Source organism: Leptopilina boulardi, unplaced genomic scaffold (assembly GCF_019393585.1).
Source record: "Leptopilina boulardi isolate dan_hultmark-lab unplaced genomic scaffold, ZJU_Lbou_2.1 LbouV2_31, whole genome shotgun sequence".
Taxonomy (NCBI): Eukaryota; Metazoa; Arthropoda; class Insecta; order Hymenoptera; family Figitidae; genus Leptopilina; species Leptopilina boulardi.
In genome coordinates this window covers 3,268,158-3,291,416 of record NW_026137874.1, presented here as the reverse complement: position 1 = coordinate 3,291,416, position 23,259 = coordinate 3,268,158, and the positions used below count along the sequence as shown (strand labels likewise).

The window sequence follows — 23,259 nt, the reverse complement described above, 5'->3', positions numbered from 1 at the left end:
AATTAATAATAATTATTATAAATGGATTATCAGTAATAATTAATATTTAAATAAATATAAATTGAATTTTGAAATAAATAAATAATTATTGATTTTGTTACTATTTTTGATTAACGTTCTAGATGAAAAGCGTAAATTATATTTATTAACAACATCTTGAGTTTAAAGTATATATATTTGTATGTATTTTTTAAGTGGATTTATTTATAAGATTAATTCAGTTTCATTTGCACTGTAGAATTTGCAAAGCGACGATCCATAAATTATGTAACGATGAGTTAGCGCAAAATGAAGTTGGATTTTAGCATATATTGGATATATATATAGTAATGTATATCTATAATTCTGACGAGATGAAAAATAATATTACGCAATATATGTATGCATGACCCAAAAAAAATATATTAAATCATTTTACTTATTAAAAATTTCTCAACAATATTGAGAAATGATTTTATTATTTATCCCCTAAATGATATTCGCGGATATATAGCTTACTTTATAAATCCTTTACAGCAAAGTAAATACACTGAAAAAGTTAAAAAAAAAGTTGAAAAAGTTTTATTGTCAAAAAAATTAGATATTTTCTTTTATTTTATATTTTATGAATATTTTATAAATATTCGAACAATATTTGAACAATATTAAATATTATTTTTTTATTTCTGTTACAGGTAAGCTTTTGATGATGGATTTTTTCCTGTATTCTCTGCTTGTATGGTATGATAAAATGTTACAACTATTTATTATTTATTAGCAAAATTGTTTATTACAAAAATTAATGAGCAAAATTATTTTCCATAAAAATTCTCTTGCATATTGTATAAAATGGATTGTCCTCCCATTTCTCTTCAAATCCCCTCAATTTAAAACGAATTCTTCTCAAAGTAAGAGAAAACTTTAAAACTTCTTTCATGTCATCAATTAAAATCAGTTTTTAAGTTAAAAAAAAATTAAAGTGGAATATTTTTCTTTCAAGAAGATACAGCAATTGAAAGGGAGGTTTTTTCCTCTTAATATAAGATTATTTTATCTCGTTGCAATATTTCCAATTAGCTGACGGTGTTTTTAGTTTGACACTGGTATGGTATTTATAATCGAGTTTACTTCTGTTGCACATTTTAACTCATCATCACTACTTTACATTCACAAATGTCGAGAAGTTGTTTCGACGCGACGAGAGATGAAACCCGTTGCTTTACATATATATATTAAGTTATAGAAGGTAGTTGGTTATACACGTGTACACGCGAAGCCAGAAAAAAGTTTTGTGTGAAGCGTTTCTATATATTCAGAGGGGAAAATAATAGTCGCACTATACTGCTATGCAGTGATGAAACATTGAGAGAGAATTTTGTTAAAATTGGGGGAGAGGAAAATCATAAAACAGTACATTCATCATTTGTAATGTGTGAAAACACACGATAATCTGGTGAAGTAGCAAGCCAACCCGTTGGCATTTCACTATATATATATATATATTGAGAGAAAGTAGCAAGAGAGGTAACACTTTGCACCGAGTCTTTTCCATAAGACTCGCAGGTGTGTGAATATTATACTTCCCAAACCCTTTTACAATGTGTGCGCAACATTAACACAGAAAAATTCGCATAACTTTTGAAATCAAAGGCGAAAAATTTGTTTTTATATTTTACTTCGAAATTTAAAATATATTCTCAAATTAAGAGGAAATATTCTGTTAATATTAGTTAGTTCTTATAGCTTTTGAATTCAAAAGCAATTAACATTTCTTTTTGCATTCAGAATTGTTTTTTTTTTTAAATAGAAAAGTTAAAGTTATTAATTAATTATTAAAAACCAAATGATTTGTATGAAAAATGATATTCTGTTGTCACTTCAATTTGAAACTGCCATATTTTTCGTTTTACTAATAAATATGTAAATTGAATTTGTAATAATTCAATAATTTTAATTTCACATATATCTGATAAATCCCAGAGTTTGATAATTGGGAAAATTCTCGATTTTATATCAATAATTCCTATATAGACATTGTAATGTATTAATATTCGTTCTTTTTAATAATTGAAAATATTTTTTAACAGGATTTAATGCACAATAAAATGGATTTTGTAATTGACAGGTTTAATTAAATTAAATTTATGTTTTATTATTAAAAATTGAAGTTGTTAAATAATAATTAATTTTGAAATTAAAATTAAAATAATATTTAACACCGAATTTGAGTTATAACTTATTACAATGTGAATGATAATATACATATATTGTAATTTTTAAGTATACATGATTTTTCATTGTTACGAGATGTGGGGCTTTAAATTCTATATATGACTGGCGAATTCGAGTATATGAGTTAATTAATGGAGAGAATAATATGTAACAGAGGAGTTTTGTTACTAGTTAAATGCAAACTCTAAGGAAAGGGGTATATAATATATTTTGCTGGCTTCCTCTCTGAATGTATATCACGAAGTATTTAATTTACGCGATCGCCCAGCACGTTTCAACATACAGTCAGGGAGAGAGAGAGCAATATTTTCATTGCCTGTATTCATATTTCCGTTCTGCCCGCAATAAACGTCTCGGATTTGAACCAATTTTGTAACTTGCCGCATACTTTTGTATAAAATGAAACAGAGATTATTTTACTCTATATACATAACGAATATATCTTCTTGTGGCTTTTTTTAAATTTGTATTACACTCTATAAAAATGTGTTTAATGTCAAAATTTTATTTTCCATATTTACATTATAAAGAATCTCTTTCTCTTTCGCAAATATTAAAAGTATCATTATTTATTTGAAATTAATTTAACTACTTTGTTGTTTCAGAAAATTAATTCAATTGTACTGAAAAGTATATCAAAATTTTTTTTGCGATTCCACTTTAAAGCCATTTATAACTGCAAATTGTTCGAATTTAAAAGCATTTATATTGGGTAATATTTTGAGGGGATCTCGTTGATCATGAAAATCGATTATTCCTGTCTACACAAGTCGATGAAGAGAGACGATTTATTGCCTGGCGCAGTTTGTTGGCGGTAGTTATACAGCAATCTTTCGAATAAGAGAAGAAGAAGAATAGAAGAGACACCTACATATTTTCCACGGGCGACCGAGCTGTTTCAAGCACGCCTTGACCTTCCGCCTGTGGCTCGAATCTCGGAATAGAATTTATATTTTTAGCCTCCCTCCACCTGACTTTTGAATGCGAATTGTCACCTTCTTTCGAAAAAAACTTCTCCAGGACGAAAGTGCGGTTTTCCTAAAGATTTTTCTTTGCAAATTTTTTTTTTCTCTTTTCTGATGCAAAGAAATTTTGATCAGACCCTGACGGGGCTCACGTAGGGAAGCACTAAATTCGTATGAATTTTTACAAATGTCAAATTATTTTAGTATCAGTATTTTTTATTTTCAATTCATTATTTTATTATCAGTAAAATTATTAATAATGTCTTTGTAAATCCGCAGTATTTTGTTTATTTTCTTGAAATAAAAGAAGCATTTATTTTTTATTACTTCAGAGGGACAAGACTCTCTCTCTTCTTTCACTTTGTGCAACTATTTTGCGAATTGTGAGAGTAATTTCAGCGACACTCTGTGGACATACGGCGTGCTTTTAGAGTCACATTGCCCAGTATATTTGTATAGGGTGGTTTGCAGCAGGAACAATACAATATATATATATTCTCCCCCGCATTTTGTGAGTATCTAGTGCTCGTTTCTCTCTCTCTCTCTCTGCATCCAATGTTCCTCTCTTTTACCCCTGACCTGACACATTCCGGAAACAGTTATCCTCCGAAATACGTAGTTTGAGGTTATTCTTCGCTGCATTGAAAGCTTTTAATGCTGACACTTATCAGCCCGTTAAATCCCCCTTTGGACTAATTTTAGAAATCACAGTCGCAGTGTGATTTTATTTCCAAGTAAAATCAAAGTAAATATTGTTTTTCCATTTATTTTTTTTTTATAAATATTTTTGTTTTTTTTATATTTACCGAATAACGATAGAATTAATGGAAATGGATGCAAATGCATAGATAGATTATTTACTGAAAACCTGTGATATTTCATTGCAAATCAGTGGAATTTCACTGATTCAAATTTAGAGAGTATTGTAGTGTAATATAGTGTAGTTTAGAGTAATATATCAGATAATATAGTTAAAAATAATGAAAACAAGGAATTTCGCTGCGTCTGTATTAAAGAACACAGAAGAAAACAGTGTTTGTGTGATGGCTCCTAATAAACAGGAAGGATAATATGAGAAGACAAACGAAATGCGGTCTTTCTCTCTCGTGTGAGAGTCGAGGGAAACGTGGGAAGAGGCGCGCAAAGGAAGTTGAAAATGTGGAGGGGTTTTATACACTATATATGTATATAAAAGTAGCTACCCACGTAGGCACGTGTATCTTAAACAGACGCGAAACGTTAGTCACGACCCAAAGGACTGTTGCCTGATGCCTTTAGCTATGCATTTTGCCCGCGATATATATACATACAGTACATAAACTATGGAACATAGAACAAGTACCACGCCATAGAAACGTCAACAATATGTATACATTGAATATGTATGTATGTGTATATTACAGGTACATATATAATGTGCATGTGTATATATATAATAAATATATATGTATTGCGACCTGCTTTACGCCATTGGCGTCAAGCAGCAACCGAGTAACCTTAATCGGTGAGATTTGTCCGAGTCCTACAATTTCACACCCTCTCTTCTATATATATATATAAAATCAGCATAAGTCATTCTTGTCTGTAGATGAAAATTATTGCAGTAACTTGAACAAAATCAAGTGCTTCATTATATTGAGGAGTTTATATATTGTATAAACATTTGTTGTGTTTGTTGGAATACCAATCAGTTGTTTCGATAAATGACCTCTTATGGGTCTATCGATTGACCTCTCTTCACCTGAAAGTGCACACTGAATTTATGTGGGTCGCATCAACCCTTTAAAATACCATTTCCCTTTCTATTAATTCTGAAATTTTCATTTATTCGTGAATTAACAATATTCCATATTCATCCTCATGGAAATTTGACTTCCGAGAACTAAGATTTAAGGTACACAGAAAGAAGAGGTTCAGTACATTCTTCTAAACACATTTAGTACAGATTCTACCAAACAGCATAGTTAGAGGTACCACTATTTCACTATTTTCAACAAACGAGTTATCGTCATTTGAATTTTCTAACTTTGGTCAATTTTTTTGTTACATTTCCATATGGATTTCTATTGAATAAGTATTATTTTGTTTTGAAATGTTGGATGGGGGAAATTATATTGGCAAGTGACTTTACGGTACAAAGCTTTACTCGCCAGGAAGCGCAATGGATGTTAACACGCTGAACGCGGTGAAACAGAACACAAGAGGTTGGCCTAGTAACGGCAATTTTCCTCGGTGTCAATGTATCTTTGAGCCTTATTGTGAAACATTGCCTATATATGTATATATTTAAAGCATTTCCATTCTCTACCTTCTTAATTAACCGCATATATTTCGTAAAAAATGTTTTTCTTAAAAAAGTAGTTATTATATTATTTATTACTATTATTATTATTATATATTACGTATAAATGGAAAGAAGTGAACATTTTTGCTTAATTTTTTTTTAAACTCCAAAGTAGTAAAATGGAATTTCTTTACAACAATCCTGTAGTTGAGAGTTAAATATTAACTTCCTTTTTTTTCTAAAGTGATAAACAGTTTGAACTTAAGACAAAATATAAACTGTCAACAAACAAGAGAAACGAGTATAAGAAGACTTTTAAAACAAAACAGTGGATGTAAGGGATGGAAGAGGCAAGGGATGAAGGGGGGCGAGTGTAAAAAATGTTATTTATCAGTCTAGCTGTAGAAAGCCAAATCCGACATCTGGAAAGAGAAATAAAACCCCTCTCGACAGTAGAAGAAACTTTATCGAAAATCGGTTCTTCGCGTCACGAGAAAGTTTTGATAGTTTATTCAAACGAGGCAACACGTTTGCTGTATTATATATATAGTTATTTTTATATATACTCTCTTGGATCGAGTGCATCTTTCGCCTGTGACTCGATGATAGATGTCCTATTCTATCCATATTCAACTATATTATCTACGCGAAAATTGCAATTTTAAAAAATTTGGAACTTTCACTTTAAATCACTTTAAACACGAAAACAAAATTATTCAAAGAATTTTTTCTATAAATTTGGATTATGAAAAATTATAAAAATTCAAATTAGGGTAACTGCACCAGTGGTGGATCAATTAAGCCTACTAAATTTATTATTTTGACTTTAAAGGTGTACAGATTTTTTCAGATGAAAAATATAGGGTAATCTTTACAATAGTATGAATTAACAAGTCTTCAAGGACACTATCGTGTAGTTTTCGACCTGCTTGTAACGTTTACACCCCCTCACACCCACATTCAACAATAAAATGACATTGCTCCAGTCGTGGATCATTTACCCCTTTACACTACACAAAAATAACTTAATGATGTAAATTTTTTTCCAAAAGTACACGCAGAGAAATCCGATTTAAAATTTTGGGCTCCAGTACTAGTAATTTAGATATAATTCCCAAACTAGTCTACCTTTGCCGCTCCAGGATGAAAAATTTGGAAATGAATGATAAAAGGGAAATAACACGTTAATAGGCTTTACATTTTTAGGTTCATACGCTTGCTTATAGGCAGTCCAAAGCAGATGCACATATTGGTAGGCGCTTGTGGAGAATGCTCTTATGCGAGTTTGGAACTGAGTCCAAGCACGCTTATAATGTGTGCAAAGCGGTGTGGATCGTTTCATTTAAAATTTAATGCAATAACTGCAATCTTTTTGTAACCTATATTATTATATTTATTAATCAAAGCATTCATATTTCTTGCGATTATTAATAAACTAACTATTTTTCATTATTATTTATTTATGTTTCTATAAAAAGTATATATATTTACTTTTATTAGAATATTCAATTTGGAAACTAAATATAAAATCTAAAAATAAAATAATTAAAAATATTAGAATAGTTTTAATTTTAAGCAGCTTTTTAGAGGGATTTTTGTTGTATCTTTAAAATATTTAAACATCGAATCTCTTTAAAAATTAAATCTAAGTTTTTTTTCATCTTTTTCACCAAAGGCTTTGTTTTTAAAAAAGTTTTAAAAAGATTCCACACTTAAATATATGCATATAAAGATAAATAAAAATCTCATTTGTAAAGATTTTTAAAATTCAAACTATTCTAATATTTTTAATTATTAGATTTTAGATTTTTTATTGAATTTCTAATTGAATATTCCAATAAAATAATTGCTTCCTCATGGAAACATATTCATAAATATATCGAATAGAATAAGTGATAGATAAATAATTTTTTTTAATTGTATAGGTCTCTCATTTTCGGACAAATAATGCGAGTACTATTGTTACACTTAGAGATATTTTTTTTATTTCGTAGATTTTTTCAAGTGAATTTTTAGACTGTTCTGGTTGAAGATATATGGAGTTGTCCCCTTGAATTAATACATCAGCGTTTGATTCATTCATCATAAACTAATAAAACACGCACAAAATTATTAATAAATAGCGGTATATACACGCGGATGTATTACGTTTATAATGCCCGTTCCGGACGTAATGCAATGGTGAGCAACACACTGACACGAGCGCACAGCGCAGGCGCGTCTATCTCTGCTGTACCTGTGTGGCTGTGTGCTTATATGAGTATATGGCTGACTAAAATTGTTTGGGAATGAATCCAATGAAACTTGGAGCGAACAATCCGCTTCAAGTAAACGCTGATACACAGTTTCTAATAATTGAAAAACTGAATTGAAATAAATGTAAATATAATAATTGTTCTCAATACCTTGCGACTTATAATACATTGCTTTCAAAAATACTAATATGTACACAATTAATGCAACCGCTAATAAAGACTTCAATTAAGATTACATTTCTCTCTACAACACGATCATAAAATCTATTTCAAAGTTATTCCTTCACGAGTTAAAACAAATCACGGAAACTGAATAGCACTCGCTTAAAGGAAAATATTAGCGTTTACTAAGATGTTTAGAATTCATTTTAATTGATAATCATTATAAAACTTTTTGGGATAGAAACCTAAACTTTTCAACTCATTCCTACGGTAATAGAAATTATTCCAATTGTTTTATACTCAGTCCGATATCTCAATTTTCATTTTTCTCCGTGTATTCTATATGGAAAGAATTGATTACTTTCTACTCTAAAAATTAAAAAAATTTAGACTAAACAATTATTTTTTAAGATTTCATGTAAAAAAGCATAAAATCAACAATTGTTGTATTGCTTTGTTTTCCTAAATATTTTCAAATGATTTTATTTCATAAAACTTATCTATACACCTCCCCTAAACGATTGAAACATTTAGTTCAATTAGAAATAGCTTATTTTAACCTTTTTAACGCTGTTGATCCACCATTGGTGCCTGATCCACCACTGGTGCATTTACCCTATCAAAAAATTCGAATTTTCTAGATTTTTAATAAAGATTTCGAAAAAAATGTTTCAGACAAAAAAAATAAATTTTGAATAAAAATCTCACGTGGAATGCCCCATATAAGGGTTCCAATATTGCCTCCTTTTTTCCCCTCAACATTGGCAGCTATAATAATAAGACTTTCTCCTTAACAATCCTATGTCAGCGTTTCATAAGTTACGAGTCTACAGGACTAGTAATTATCATCGTAACTTGGAATTGGACGGAACCGTAAATGTCCAGTGAAAAAGAAGAAATAGGGAGAAAGAGACTTTAAACGATAAGGAAGTAGAAAATTTTTGTATATGAACGAGTTGCTCACTGGTCGTGACGAACTAAGATGATAGTTTCAGATAAGAAGTGCTGTAACTATCATTAGGATTGTAACTAAACAATAATTGTTCATATAATTGATAAAAACAACTATAAATTTTAATAAATAACACCCTGTTACAAACTGTGATTATAGATTTACATTTACATGCTAAAATTTTGCTTTTGATTCTGTTTCGTACTTTAACATGGTGTGGAAGTAATTAATTAGCAATTATGTAATTACTTTAAAAAATAAAAAAGATAAGAATATATAAAGTACACTGAAAAAAAAGTATTGAATCAAGAAAACCTATAAGTACTTGACCGTATTTTATATCAATATTTTCTTGATCCAAGAAAATTTACTTCAAACTAATCAAAATTTCTTGGATCAAGAAAATATTGGTATAAAATACGGTCAAGTACATAGGTTTTCTTGATTCAATACTATTTTTTTCAGTGTAGTTTAAAAATCAATTTCGATTAGGATTTCAAGAACTAATTGACTATCGTATGTTAAATAAAACTAATTTTTCAAAAACAAAAAAAAACAATTGCTGCAATAAATTGTTATAGTTAATTAAAATTGTTGATTATATAATAAATGTCAGGTTATAGAGCTAATAAAAAAACGACATTTCAACAATAACGCAGGAACATTATTGACAGCGATATACTTTTTTGTTTGTATTTTTTTTCAATGGAGCTAAAAATATTTTTGCTTTACATAAAGTATTATGTATAAAGCTTTTGTCGAAGAATTGATTGTGTATTAAAGGAATATGCTCTTGTAATATTATTGGAAAGCAAATAACTTTATCATTTAGATTCAAGAGACTTTTATTACACTTGAAAAATTCCCAAAGAATTTCATTTGTACACCCTTTATTCTGGAGTATATATATACATATATATATAGGAATCTGAAGAACTTTCATGAAAATTCCCCGAGGTTTGGAATTCTTTGGATATCTTTTCTTTGGAGTTTTCCCTTAGCTCGATTCTTGTCAGTACATCAGATATTATATTCAAATGATAAAAAAAAGAGAATTTAAAATTAAATATTTGGCTTTAAAATTTTGATTTCAAATAAAGTTCAGTTTGTTTGAATTTAACTTTTCTTTTGTTTATTTTCTTCTAGTACATAGGAAAGAAAAATAATTTTTTTTAAAATAAATAATACAAGATACGGATTAATTATTTCGCTAATTAATCCATTATATATGAAATGAATGATATATATATATCCGAAGAAGGGAAGTATAAGAGAATACATAATCAGCCAATCGGTTAGTTCCCGTTTTCGGTCTGTGACCTGATCAGGCCCCTCTCTTTTCTGAGTATTATCCCAGCCAGTTGGCGCACGTCACAGCGAATCGGACTCACCTCGAGGTGAACGCACCGTTTTCGCGTGGATCGGCAATATAGCGCGACTCTGCACTTGATATCGCTTCTCCGCCAAATCGTAAATCTCTTTTCCTTCCCTTTTTCACTTCTCCTTCTCTTGCCGCTGCCACACACTCACACACGGTTACTTTGTATCCCTTATAAATCGAAGGAATATATATTTTTGGCACATCCATCGGCACTTTTCGAATTCTTCTCTTTTTTTGAGAGAGAGAGATATTTGCCAAAATGCTGATCAAGGAATTTCATCCCTTTTTTTCATTAGTAGACTTTTTATGGTAAAAAAAATATATTCTTCATTTGAGAGGAAAAGTCTTTTTCTAAAATCATTTACAGTCTTTAAACTGTATTTCTTTTTCATTTCTCTCATAATTTATTGACATATTTTATTGTCATAATATAAAAATTAAAGGTCCCCAACAAATTTCTATATACAGCTATTTGGAATTCCAACTGAAGCATCATTAAACCGCATTTTATCGGAATGTTTGTAGCTGAATTTAAATCCTTGCAAGTTTATAATGAACTTTAAAAAGACACATCTTTCAGCATTAATAAAAAGTATATAAAAGTTTCCTTATTGCAATCTTAATTACCGTGAAACTTTTCGGTTCTTTTTTGTTTTTGTTTCTTGTTGTCGATTGACTGAATAATAAAAGTCATATAAAGTTGTTGAAAGTTATATAAAATGTATAATAATAAAGACTAAAAATATAAAGTTCCTATATAATATGTAGTTTTATAATAGAGAGAAAGAGAACAACGCTATTACTTCCACTTAGTAGTCATCGATTGATTCGATTACCTTTTGTTTGAATTTTCATCTATGGCCTTCTCGCATTCCACGTGGCATACCACGTCAGAACGAGTAGCTTGAAATAACGTTGTTTTCGATTCGCACAACAAGAGAGTTACGATGATGTGTGTGTGATAGTCGTGTGTATAACAGATGTGTATACACGTGTACTAGTTGTGCGTATGGTTAGGCCTAATTTGACAACCTTCAAATATTTTGTACACTTGCGGCCATTGGTCACCAGCTTAAATAAAAATTATCTATTTTGAGATCAATAGGCAGTGGAAAATTAATTTCTTCATTCAAACTACTTTCAACTACTTTAAAACTATTTTAAAACTATTTGAGAACTGTTTGAAAACTATTTTAAAAGCTATTTTGAAACTTTTTTAAAACTACTTTGAAACTACTTTAAAACTATTGCAAAACTATTTTAAATCTATACTTTAAACTATTTTAAAACTATTTTGAAACTACTACTAATTTTTTTCCTTTTTCTGTGATCCAAGTTTCTTTTGAAGTTTGATTGAAAAAAAACAAGGAGAGGCAAAACTAATGTGTATAACGTTATCTCGTGGATCGTTTTCTTCATGATTTTACTTTAAAAGACTCTTTAGCAACTTGTGGTGGGAAAACTACTGTCGTAAATAGAGCTTTTCAAGTGGTCCTTTTATTCTGAAAATGTCCCATTTGTAAACCAATTTGCCAAATGTTGCTTTCCCTTGTCGCGACGTTTTACACTTTTTGTATATATAATGGAAACTTTTCCGCGACACTTTTGAATATTAATTATACCCATCCTCTTGTAAATGATTATCATCTTATATATAGTTATATAGGGTTGTATGAGATGAGAAAATTTGCATCGCGTTTATATTTATATATAACGGAAATGATTCTCTCTCTAATAGGGTCTTATAAAAACATTTTGAAAAACAAATAAAATGTAATTTTTAGAAAAAAAAAATATATTACACATATATTAAGACTATGAGAGAGGATAAAGACATTTGAGATTTTTTTTTTTGCGCAATTAGTATATATGCATTTTTCTTTCACTTAGCTCTAGTGAAGCATTAAGTGTTTATGCTGAAAACGAGTTTGGGGTTTATAGCATAATTTTCCATCTATTTGATGATTTTATCATTTTTACAATTGCCTCGAAATTGTCGACTTAAAACGGTTTTCATTTGTATTTATTTCTTATTTGAGATTCTTTTCTTATTTCCGTTTTTTTCTTTACTTTTAATTTAAATTCTGTTTGAAATTTTTTGAAAATAAATTTTACTTGCAGTGACAAAATTTTGTTTGGAACAATTAAATAAAAATTTGATTGCATAGAAGAATTACTTTTAAATATTAAAAAAAAAACTTTTGTAATTAAAACTTGGAATTGAAAGAAAATTGTAAAACTAAAATAAATAAATAAAATGAATTATGAATAAATAAATAAAAATGAAAAGAAATAAGAAGCAATTTTTATTTATCTCAAAGAGAGAATGAAAAAACGAGAATTAAAATGAAATGTTTTGAATTTGTTTTATTTTAGGGTACTATCAGCCGGCTGGACCACTGATACAGCATCCCCCGACGTTACCTCCGGTAAAAGGACCACCACCGGAACCAACGCCAACGCCTCCGCAAAACTCGGAAAGTTCCGACGACCTCGTCGTGACTTCCGCTTCAAGTGGGACCAGCGGTAAGAATAATTCACTGGCGTTTTTCTGTCTCTCTCTCTCTCTTTCTTTCTCTGGTTTTAACTTCATTTCCACTCACTCCATTTGAGACTTGTCTCTTTTTTTTCTTTGTGTCTGAAAACTTGTTAAGATAGAATATACTATTCCTAAATGGTTGGTTAAAGCTTCTCAGCAGCATTATCGGATGGAATTTTGTTCACTTTATTTTTCCTGATGTTTTCTTTTCTTTCATTTTTTTTTCTTTTTAATTGATTTCTCTGTTTTTATTATTTAAAAAAATTAATTTTTATTATTATAAACAATTATTATTTATTATAATAAAAAAAATTATTTGCCTTTTTTTGTTTGCTTTTTTTTCTTCCTTAGGGGAAGAGAAAAAGAGAGAGAAAGTTCTATAGGTACTATATATGAATTCCGATAGGACTTTTCATGAGTGTTTATGGTTGACTCGTGTGAAATTTCAAATGAGATGGAGTTCTGAAACAAGCTTTTCAAAGCAGCTTATCAATAGTAGTTTTAGCTTCGTGGTTTTGAAATTGCCTTTCGGGCATTGCAAGAGAATTCTCTTATGTCTGAGGTAGGAAGTTAATATCTAAATGTACCCATCGGGATTCATTGTTCTCCTACATATCTATATATATACTTTCGAAAATTCTATTTTCAGTTAATTATATATTAATAACATATTACACACAGAGAGAAAAAAGAGAAAAATAAATAAAATTAATTAATTATTTGAAAAATGTAACTAAAAAAATTCCTTTTAACAAATATAATATAAATTGCTGAATAAAAAAAGATAAAAGCATTTTTTTCATTATCAGAAACGAGGAAAAAATGTTTATTTTTTTATATAATGGAATTGTTTGACGAATTTCGATAAAATTTTTTTTTTCTTACAGGTGCAGGCTTTTACAGGGCGTATTGTCCACAATATTACGGAACCCCTCCACAGGATCAATATCTTTGTTATCCACCTTCGTACTCGCATCCACATCCACATCCTCCGCCTTACTATAAATATCCACCGCCAACGTATAGAAGGTAAGAAACAGCAAACATTCTCAAATTACGTTACAAATTTTTAATTCTCAATATCTCCGAATTTAATTATTTAATTAATTTCTTTGCTGTAAAATTTAATTTTTTAAAAAATTAAATTAATTATTTAGAATAAAATGAACCATAATAATCGTTTAATTTTTTTTCAGACAATATTATGGTTTCCAAGAAAGTGGTGCAGGTGGTGGACCCGGAGGAGCCGGAAATGGTACCGGACCTGGTCCAGGTATTGTGGAATATCAACCGCCTCCGCCGCCAGGCGAATATCCTCTACCTCCTTATTACGCAGGTTATCCACCTCCACCTCCGCCAAATCCAGCTTATTTACACGTGCAGGGACGACCATTCGTAGACCGTAAGTTATTTTAAATAAGTAATAGAATTTAGAATCTTAAGTAAGAAAATAAAAATGTTAACATCTTTTAAATATAATAAGAAGAACAAGAATTGGAGAAATATTAAGAGAATTTATTTTGATTATTAAAAAAAATAATGATTAATTTCATAAATATATTTCTATTGTATTTTCTTTTGTGTATTACGAACGAGAATATACAGAACAGCAGGTGGTTATTTATTTTGTATAGATTTCTGTTTTTGTTTTGAATTCTCCGTAAACAGAATAGTAACTCTCAGATTTGAAAAAAATACACTAAATTATTAGAGATTTAATATTTAATTATTATATTAATATGTATCAAATTAATGTTATTAAATTGAATTTTAATTTAGCATAATTGTCTTGTATTAGAAAATTTTTCAATTATTATTCGATATAGAAAAAAAAATTGCGAAATAAATTTACGTTTTGGAAAAAATAGAAAAAAAAATCATGAAGATTTCTAATATCGAATAAATATGTTTTGCAGATGCAGCATTCCAGAGCTGTCCATGCCCGATGCAATCCTGTCCAAAAAACGTGGATACTGGGCCCCTTATTGGTAATGGTAAGGGAGCGCCAGTGGCATCGGGGCCCGGTCTGTCATTGCCACCCAGTGCTTTGGTAGGGCCACCCTCACCTGCGAGGGGGCTAGCCGGGCTCGCGCCTCCTCATGGTGCCAATGCCTGGGATACGGATCGCGTCCAACTCAACCCTCTTCGCAACCTCAATCAGAACCAACCCTCTTTATCGACCTCCCATAATCATGTCGGAAATCATAATCATACCCAAACCTCGGAATGCAGAACTAAGGTAAACTTTTCTTAACTAATTATTATTAATACCATTACTATTTTTTATTAATAATTTTCTTTTTTATTCTATTTATATAATTATTTATTATCTAGTAAAATTAGCGCGCGTAAAAAGTTTATTGCGTTGTTAATTTACTTGAATTTTCAAATAAATAATAATAAGTAAAAAAATTAAAACGTTATCTTTTGTTAATAACATTGTTTTTATTTTATTGTTTATTTTCATTGTATTTTATTATTCCTTATTTATTTATATAAATTTTCAAGAAATTTTTAATTTACTTTCGAGTAATTTATTATATACATTTAACAAGAGTAAAATATATATATCTATGTCGTATCAACTTTTTTATGTCTGACTATAACTGTCCGTAACTACTTAAAAGAAAATTGGAACCTTTAAAAGTACCTTACATGATTCATTATTATTTTTGTGCAAAATTTACAGCTTTTAGTGGAAAGTTAAATAAAATTCTAAAACGACCGTTTTTGTTATAAACTGCACTTCGTTTTTATCGTTTGTCTGATTAAAACTGATCCTAACTACTTAAATATTGTACATTCTACAAAAAAAAAGAAATTCGATTTTTTCGTTTTATAATATTATATTTAAATACAAAAAAAAATTACAAAACATTCGTTTCATTGTTTTTAATGAATTTATAAAAATTTAAAAAAATTATATTGTAAATAATTATTTTTCTAAAATATAAATAATTTTGTTAAAAAAAACAACGAAAATTACAGTTAATGTAAAGGCGAAATGAAATCCAAAACAAAGGATGTTTTGGATGCCAAATGAAGAAATTAATTGACAATAAAGTTATTAATTAATAATTAATTAAAAAATACTTTTTTTGCAGGATGACAAGAAATGTGTGGAGAGTAAAATTCGAAAATGCACCTGTCAAAAACACGCGTGCACATCAACATGCGAAGTAAAAATGGAAAGTATATCACCATCGGAAAAATTATCAACACCAACAAGTTGTCCAAGCACGAAAATTCATAATTTCAAACTCGAAAATAATAATGTCAAATGTGAATCATGTAGCGTTGAAATTGGTGAAAATAATTTAAGTTGCGCAGCAAATTGTAATGTTAAATGTGAATCTGGTTACAATTGTGAATTACTAAAATGCGAACATTGCGACAAAAATGGACAAATAACAATGCTCGATATTGATAAAGATTTAGGAATTCTTCTTATTGACGACAAACTCGAGACAGATACTGAAGTTAAAGAGGAATTAAATGACGTTGTTGTTCTTGATAATTCGGAAAATTGGAAAAAACCCGATTATGAATCAACGGTGCCGGAAACCGTTGCCAATGATAAAGATGATGAAGAACCTTCCACAAAGACGTTGATCGTCGAGGAAGAGCCAAAATCACAAAAATTAACAAAAAGAAAATTATCACTCGACAGTCTTTCAGATTCGCGTAAAAAAAGAAAAGTCAATAAACGAACATTATCAGTTGGTTCAACACGCGATTCAACAATTATTAATGAAAATTCAACCACATCACAATTAAATGTGAATAATGGCACAGATACATCAGATTCCTGTTCAATTAAACGAAAGCAAACAACAAAAAAAGAACCCCAATGTTCAAAACGTAAAGCCGAAAATTCCTCTACCTCCGAGACATCAGTGAAAAAAATAAAAACATCCAAATCAACAAATGATGATTCAATAAAAACTTTAGCAACTCACACATCAATTATGGAAACAATTAATAATGTCATTCAACAAAGTGTTCAAATGACAGAGAAAAAGGACAAGAAATTAAATAACAAAAATATTGTCGCTGAGAGGAATCGAAAGAATGCTAATTTAATGTCAACCATTAAGAAAGTAACACGAAAACTTGAATTAAATTCAGTGATGGACAAAATTTTACCACCAAAAGTAGAAACAACATCTTCATCAACAACTACGACAACAACAACTACAACAATGACAATTACGACAAAAAATAATAATAACAACAACAATAATAATAATAATCAATCGAAATGTAAAAGTGAAACAAAATCCAAATCCAAATTACAGGAAAATGCCAAATGTAAAAATAAGGTAAAGGCTAAATTAATGGATGTGAAAACAAAGATTTTGGATTTGAAAGCAAATATTAAAACGCAAGAGATGAAAAATCGTGAACAAGTGAAGAAAAATGATTATTTACCAAAATTAAGATCAGGAGAAATTGTTGAGGATGGGAAAAAATCACTTTTAATTAAGAAAAAACGTAAAAGTACAAAGAAGACTTCTGGTAAAAAGACTGGTGGCAAGTCAGAGGAAAATATTGTCGTTAATGAGCATTTAACAATTGCTAGAAAACCATTTTTCAAACCCAAATGGAGTAATGGATGGAGCTGGGAAGGCAAAGCTTATGAGGCCAAAGTTTATCTCACGGTAATTATACATTTTCAATTTACTCAAATTTTTATTATTTTTAATAATTATAAAAATATAAACTATTTATATTTAAATTCAATTGTTTCGATATAACAAAAATAAGAATCAACATTTTATAAAACAAAATAATAAAGTAAAAAATAACCTTCCTTTAAAAGATAAAATTTTCATTTCAGAACGAAGAATCAGCTATAAGAAGATGTTATGCGAGTATGAAACATACTAGCGGAGACATTTTGCGTCCCAGAGATTGTGTTCTACTTAGATCTGGACCACGCAAAGCTGATCTGCCTTTCGTTGCAAAAATTGCAGCACTTTGGGAAAATCCAGATGACGGTACTAAAATTTTTCTCTATCAAAACGAAAAGAAAAAAAACAGTAATTAAAAAATAATTTAAAAAGTTTTTTTCATAAAAATTTTTAATCTTCTGAAAATTGTTTATTTTCAACAAAAGAAAAAATATCAATTATATTTTTTTCTTTTCAAAACCAAATATTTTTCTCCCTGCATTAAAAACAAATTGTTTTCAATTTTTAAAATTGATTATCATTAATTAAAAAAAAAAAATTATTATTTTTTTAGGTGAAATGATGTTCTCCCTATTGTGGTACTATAGACCTGAACACACTGAACAAGGGCGCACAGAATATGATACCGAAGATGAAGTTTTTGCATCTCGTCATCGAGACGCAAACAGTGTTGCATGCATAGAAGATAAATGTTACATTCTAACATTTAATGAATATTGTCGGTAAGTAGCAATTACTTAACAATTTTATCGTTAATTATATTTTTTTTTTAATTGATAATAAATTTTTTTCTACCTTAAAATTACATACCAGTATTTTTTTTCTTTGAGAAAAAGCTCAGAAATTAAAAATTCATTCACTTATTTTAATCTGAATAAAATTATTTATGAAAATAAACTTATTTCTTTTAATTATAAGTAAATCAGTGAATGAATATATTAAATTAATTAAAAATCATTTTCTATTTTCAATTTGTGAAAAAACAAATTTGAAAAATTAAATAAATCAAAAAAAGAGAGCAGAGAAATGAATATTTTCAACGAAAAAAAAAATTATTTTGTCAACTTGTCATTGATATTTGCAGATATCGAAAAAATATAAGGCGAATGGACGAGGGATTGGAAACTCCGTGTCTGATAGTTCCTCCAGGAGATCAAGTTTATCCAAGAAAAAATCGACAACCACCATTACTGGCGTCATCCGATATGGTTCTTTTTTGCAGACGCGTCTACGACTACAGGGGCAAAAAACTCGTCAAGAATCCTGGATGACTCGACTTTTTTACAAGTCACTGCAACTAGAAACCAATGAGATGCATCAACTTCACAAATTCAAAAATTGAAACTATTTTAAAGTTTCCCTTCAAACTTTCATTGATGTCTCATTTATACAAAGAAAGAAAGAAAAGATTATAATTTCCTCTGGTAAATTTTCTTTTTTTTCCAAAAAAAAGAAGAAAGTTTAATAATTTTTTTAATTTCTCAAATTAGTTATTAGAAATAGAATGTGTGAGTGTGTGAAAGTAAAATGAGCATAAATTTTTCAGCATAAGAGAATATTTTTTACAAAGCAGCATATTGTTAGTTGAAATAACTATTTTTTAGAAATAAATGAAAAATTGTTATGAAGGGAAACTTTGAACAGTTTCAATTAGAAAGAAATGGGGAAAAAATTTAATTAAAAAGAAAAAAAGAAGTTTTGAATGAAAAAAAAATATAAAATAAAGTAGACACTTTCATCTATCTTCAAATACATTCTTCGTGTAATGTGCATTTTTTTTGTCAATCATGTTCAAGTGGATGAAAGAATCGTGAGAAAAAAGAATCATACTTTCTCGCAATATGTCTAAATGTTAAAAAAGGGGACTGAAAGATGTTATATTTTAATTGTCAACCCGTCATCACGACAATTTTTCATGTCCATGTTTTTTTCACATTTTTTTTCCTTGTTCCTTGTCGTTGCGTAGCTTTTAATTTTTGTTTTCGTGAATCTCAAAAAAAGAAAACAAAAAAAAATGTTGTAATTTTAGAAAGAGTAAATTGTTTCCCAAAGCTTATATACAAAATACTCTAGATCGCAAAATGACTTTGTACGTATATATTATATATATAACTTTCGATAATATTCCATTTATCAAGTTGATCATGAATTCTTTTTTTTATATATTATTGTTGTGTGGCGGGTGTTTTGTTAAAAAAAATTATATTATTTAATATTAATATATTGCTATCGCTGATTATTATTAATATTATTGCTATTTAATATCTAATATATTGGACTTAGGTTGTAAGTTTCTTTTCCGAAAGAGTGGAAATTGAGTATTAAAAGAAGCGCAATGGAGTAGGAAAAGAAAAAAATTTTTTTTTGAGGGAAAGGAGAAGAAAAAACTCGATGAATGTATGTGCGAGAGAAAGATAGAGAAATAGTTATAATCGAGTGAATGAATATATAAAAATTAAAAAAAAAAATTATTTAAAAGGAATACGATCCGAAAGACCTCAAAAAAAAGAAACCCCCTCCATACAAATATACCAAAACTCTTTTTCAAAATCATTCTTATTGCGATTTTAATATATTTTCAAACTAATTTATTAACTTGTATGATTGTCATTTAACATATATTATATGTTTTTTTGGAAAATGCAATCGTATTAGTATAAACGAATCGCCGGAAATAGATTACGAAACTTTCTATCAAGTTTCTCTATTTTTGGGTAATCGTTTAGAGAGGTAATTTTGTATTCCTTTATATATATATATATATATATATATCGCTTACGAGAAAAAATTGTAGATTTTTTTTGCGTACAAAATTTTAACTAATTTCGAAGAAAAACTTTTTTAAAAAAATAATTCTCCGGAATAAATGTCATGTATTTTTAGCAAATGTACTCTTCATACTGCATTCGCACTGAAGAAAAACATTTTTTTTTTCGAATATGTTTTCCAGTGGAACTATTTTATATTTCGTTTTTTGAATGAAAATTTTATATTTCAATTTTTTTTTTTTTTTGTACAATGTATTTCAATGAAAATAAAACTAATTTTTCAAATGAAAACAATTTTTAAATGAAAACTTTTATTTCTAATATTATAGAAATAGTTTTTAAATAGAAAATTTTTTAAAAATTCCTTTTTAAAAAACCAGAATTCTGTTTCTGTTTCTCGGTGCGAATGAAGGTAAAAATAAAAAAATAAAAATGTGGATGCTGCGAAATTTTTCAAATGCGTGTAAAATAGATTGTCAAGTCTTCTATTGTAGTTTTCGCGTTTTTCCGTTCGAGCGTTATATCGACGGCATGTATGTATTTCCAAAAAAAGAAGAAAAATTTCCGCAAAAGGTTAACATGGGAACATTGCACAAAATGCATATCCTCTGTTTTAATTCACACACAAACACACATACACATAGCCGACGAATTTCAACCAACACTGTATCCATTTAAAAAAGAAAATAAAATATCGATAAGTTTTTTTAGATATAAAATAAAAAAAAGCGCTCGTGGTATTTGCGGGGCATTTACGCGTCTCGTGTTTGCTTTAATCAAACAAAATGGTAAAAAAATGAAGAAAAATAAAAAGGAATTACAAAGTAACTGAATGAAAAAAAGAGAAAAAAAAACTTACATACACCCGGAAAAAAAGCAGTTTGTGAATCTTACAAAATATGAGAAATTTTGTTAAATGCGGTGCTTGATGGTTTGCTGCCGGATAATTTTCACGCCAATTACGCGTGTAACTTGAATACTCGAAAAGAGCAAAAAAAATATAGTTGCTGCCATTTTTTCAAAAAAGAAAAAATTAATATTTTAAGAGTACCTACACGTGTGATTGAAAGAAACAAAAAAATATATATCATTCGAATTCTCGCAATTTTTAAACATAATCGACGTTGGTCTTTGTAAATCCCTTCAATGTGTTTCACTCAATTTTTCTTCAGAATAGATTAAAATAATTTAATTATTTTGATAAATAGATTAAAAAATTTACACCGGTTAAAGAAAATAAGAATTGAATTGAATGAATTAGATTACAAAAATTAATGCCCATTAATTTAATTAACGATTTAACAAAAACTTGAAAGAAAACTAATGAAATTAAAGAAAGATTAAAAATGTAAATGTAATTTTTATCAATTTCGTTTTTAAATTTATTTAAAAAATTCTATAGTTTCTTAATTAACAAATAAAATGAACAAAAATCAATTTTTTGCAGTTGGCAAATAGTTTTTTGGAAAAAAATTTATTGTTATCACATACATCAAAGCTCAGAATTAATAGAAAAAGAAATTATAATGGATGCTTTTTTTTTAAATTCTTTGATTTTATCTTCATTATAAAATGAAATGAAAATTTTTTGTGAAGAGAAAAAAAGTGAAACATAAGGGAAAGGGATTCTTTTTTTTCTTTAAGTAAAATTTGACCGACGTAAAATGCCTTTTTGTAGACGATAATCCTCTTGAATTGTTGTTGATGTTTTATTAATTTTTTTTTTTTAATGGTTTCACCTGTGATGTTAAAGCGATGTAATGTGCACTTACAAGCGACTTAACGACGGAACGGACAAGACGCTAATTGCCTGTATAGAATTTTTGTCCGCTGTCTGCTTGAATATTTTTAAATGTCGCGTTCTAGTGATTCTAAAAACAACGGCTAGCAAGCCGGACAGCAAAAAAAACCGCGAGCATACAAATACAATAAATAAATAAAAAAAAAAAAAGAAAAAAATGAAAAGGAGAATAAGAAACAGAATTATTTCTACACGAAATTTAAGAGGATGGTATATAAATTATATACATATACAAAATATATATATATATATTTAGATAACTAGAACGAAAATATATAAATATATACAAAAATTCAACAAAAAAAAGAAAAATGTTTATCATTCATTCCCTTTTTCTTTAATTATTGTAAGTTTATTTTTTGACAGTTTATAATTATTATTTAATTACTAAAATTTTAATTGAATTAACATTTCAATTAAAAAATTATTGGTTCAATTTATTTGTCGTGTGTGGAAAAATTAATAGTTATTGTTTATAAAAAGTGAAAAATTAATTTTTTTATTTAAATTTTTTGAGAAAAGTAATTGGCTATTGTTGAGTGTTTAAGTGTTAAGATGAAAAAATACAGGAAGTAAGGAAGGAAATATCTATGAAGAGGAAGTAGAAATCTTGTCCGCGTGAGATTCAAATTCGTGGCAGTCACTCGTTAAGAAGTTTCACAAGTTTAATCTTTGCCAAGGTGTTATAATCCTTAAGTCAGAAAAGTTATCACGCCTGATCGTGCTCCCCTTGCTTATATTCAGCTTAAATTAATTCAATTAATAGATGCCCGCATTGAAATGTGCACGATCTTCTGAAACTCTTGTTATCATCAACAATCTATACTCACCGCACCTTTTGAATTAAATATATATATATATACATACACTCGAAATAACTTTCAATTCTCATTCGCACATATATTTTATTGTAATGAACTTTCAAGAAAGAAGAAAATTTCAACAAAATAAAATACAATATTTAATGTAACAACAATTAAAATAAAAAAACAAAAACAAATTTTTAAATTACAAAAAATTAAAAAAATAAATAAAATAATTTAATAAGGTGTAAATCAGCTAACATTTTATGTAAATCTTTTTAATGTTTAACAAAAATCTGTACAGGTAAATAATTAAAAAAATGTAATTAATTAATTTAATTATTAAATTTTTTAAATTTTTTTCTGAATATACTTTATAAAATTAAATGATTAGAATTCAATTATCTATAATCCAGTATTATAAATAAATTAATAAAATCAAAA

At 28.3% G+C, this 23,259-nt stretch overlaps 1 protein-coding gene across 1 annotated transcript in view; it reads left to right on the top strand.

Annotated features, from left to right (window-relative positions):
* The window catches only part of LOC127283374 (uncharacterized), a 68,096-nt gene extending 45,847 nt beyond the window's left edge, over positions 1 to 22,249 (top strand). Inside the window, exons 5-12 of the mRNA XM_051308201.1 lie at positions 12,587 to 12,736; positions 13,637 to 13,778; positions 13,946 to 14,151; positions 14,666 to 14,988; positions 15,854 to 17,410; positions 17,590 to 17,749; positions 17,997 to 18,165; positions 18,528 to 22,249. Coding sequence (XP_051164158.1) covers positions 12,587 to 12,736; positions 13,637 to 13,778; positions 13,946 to 14,151; positions 14,666 to 14,988; positions 15,854 to 17,410; positions 17,590 to 17,749; positions 17,997 to 18,165; positions 18,528 to 18,714 — 2,894 coding nt within the window. The 3' untranslated portion in view covers positions 18,715 to 22,249. The remainder of the gene's footprint in view (positions 1 to 12,586; positions 12,737 to 13,636; positions 13,779 to 13,945; positions 14,152 to 14,665; positions 14,989 to 15,853; positions 17,411 to 17,589; positions 17,750 to 17,996; positions 18,166 to 18,527) is intronic.
* Positions 22,250 to 23,259: the final 1,010 nt, after the last annotated feature.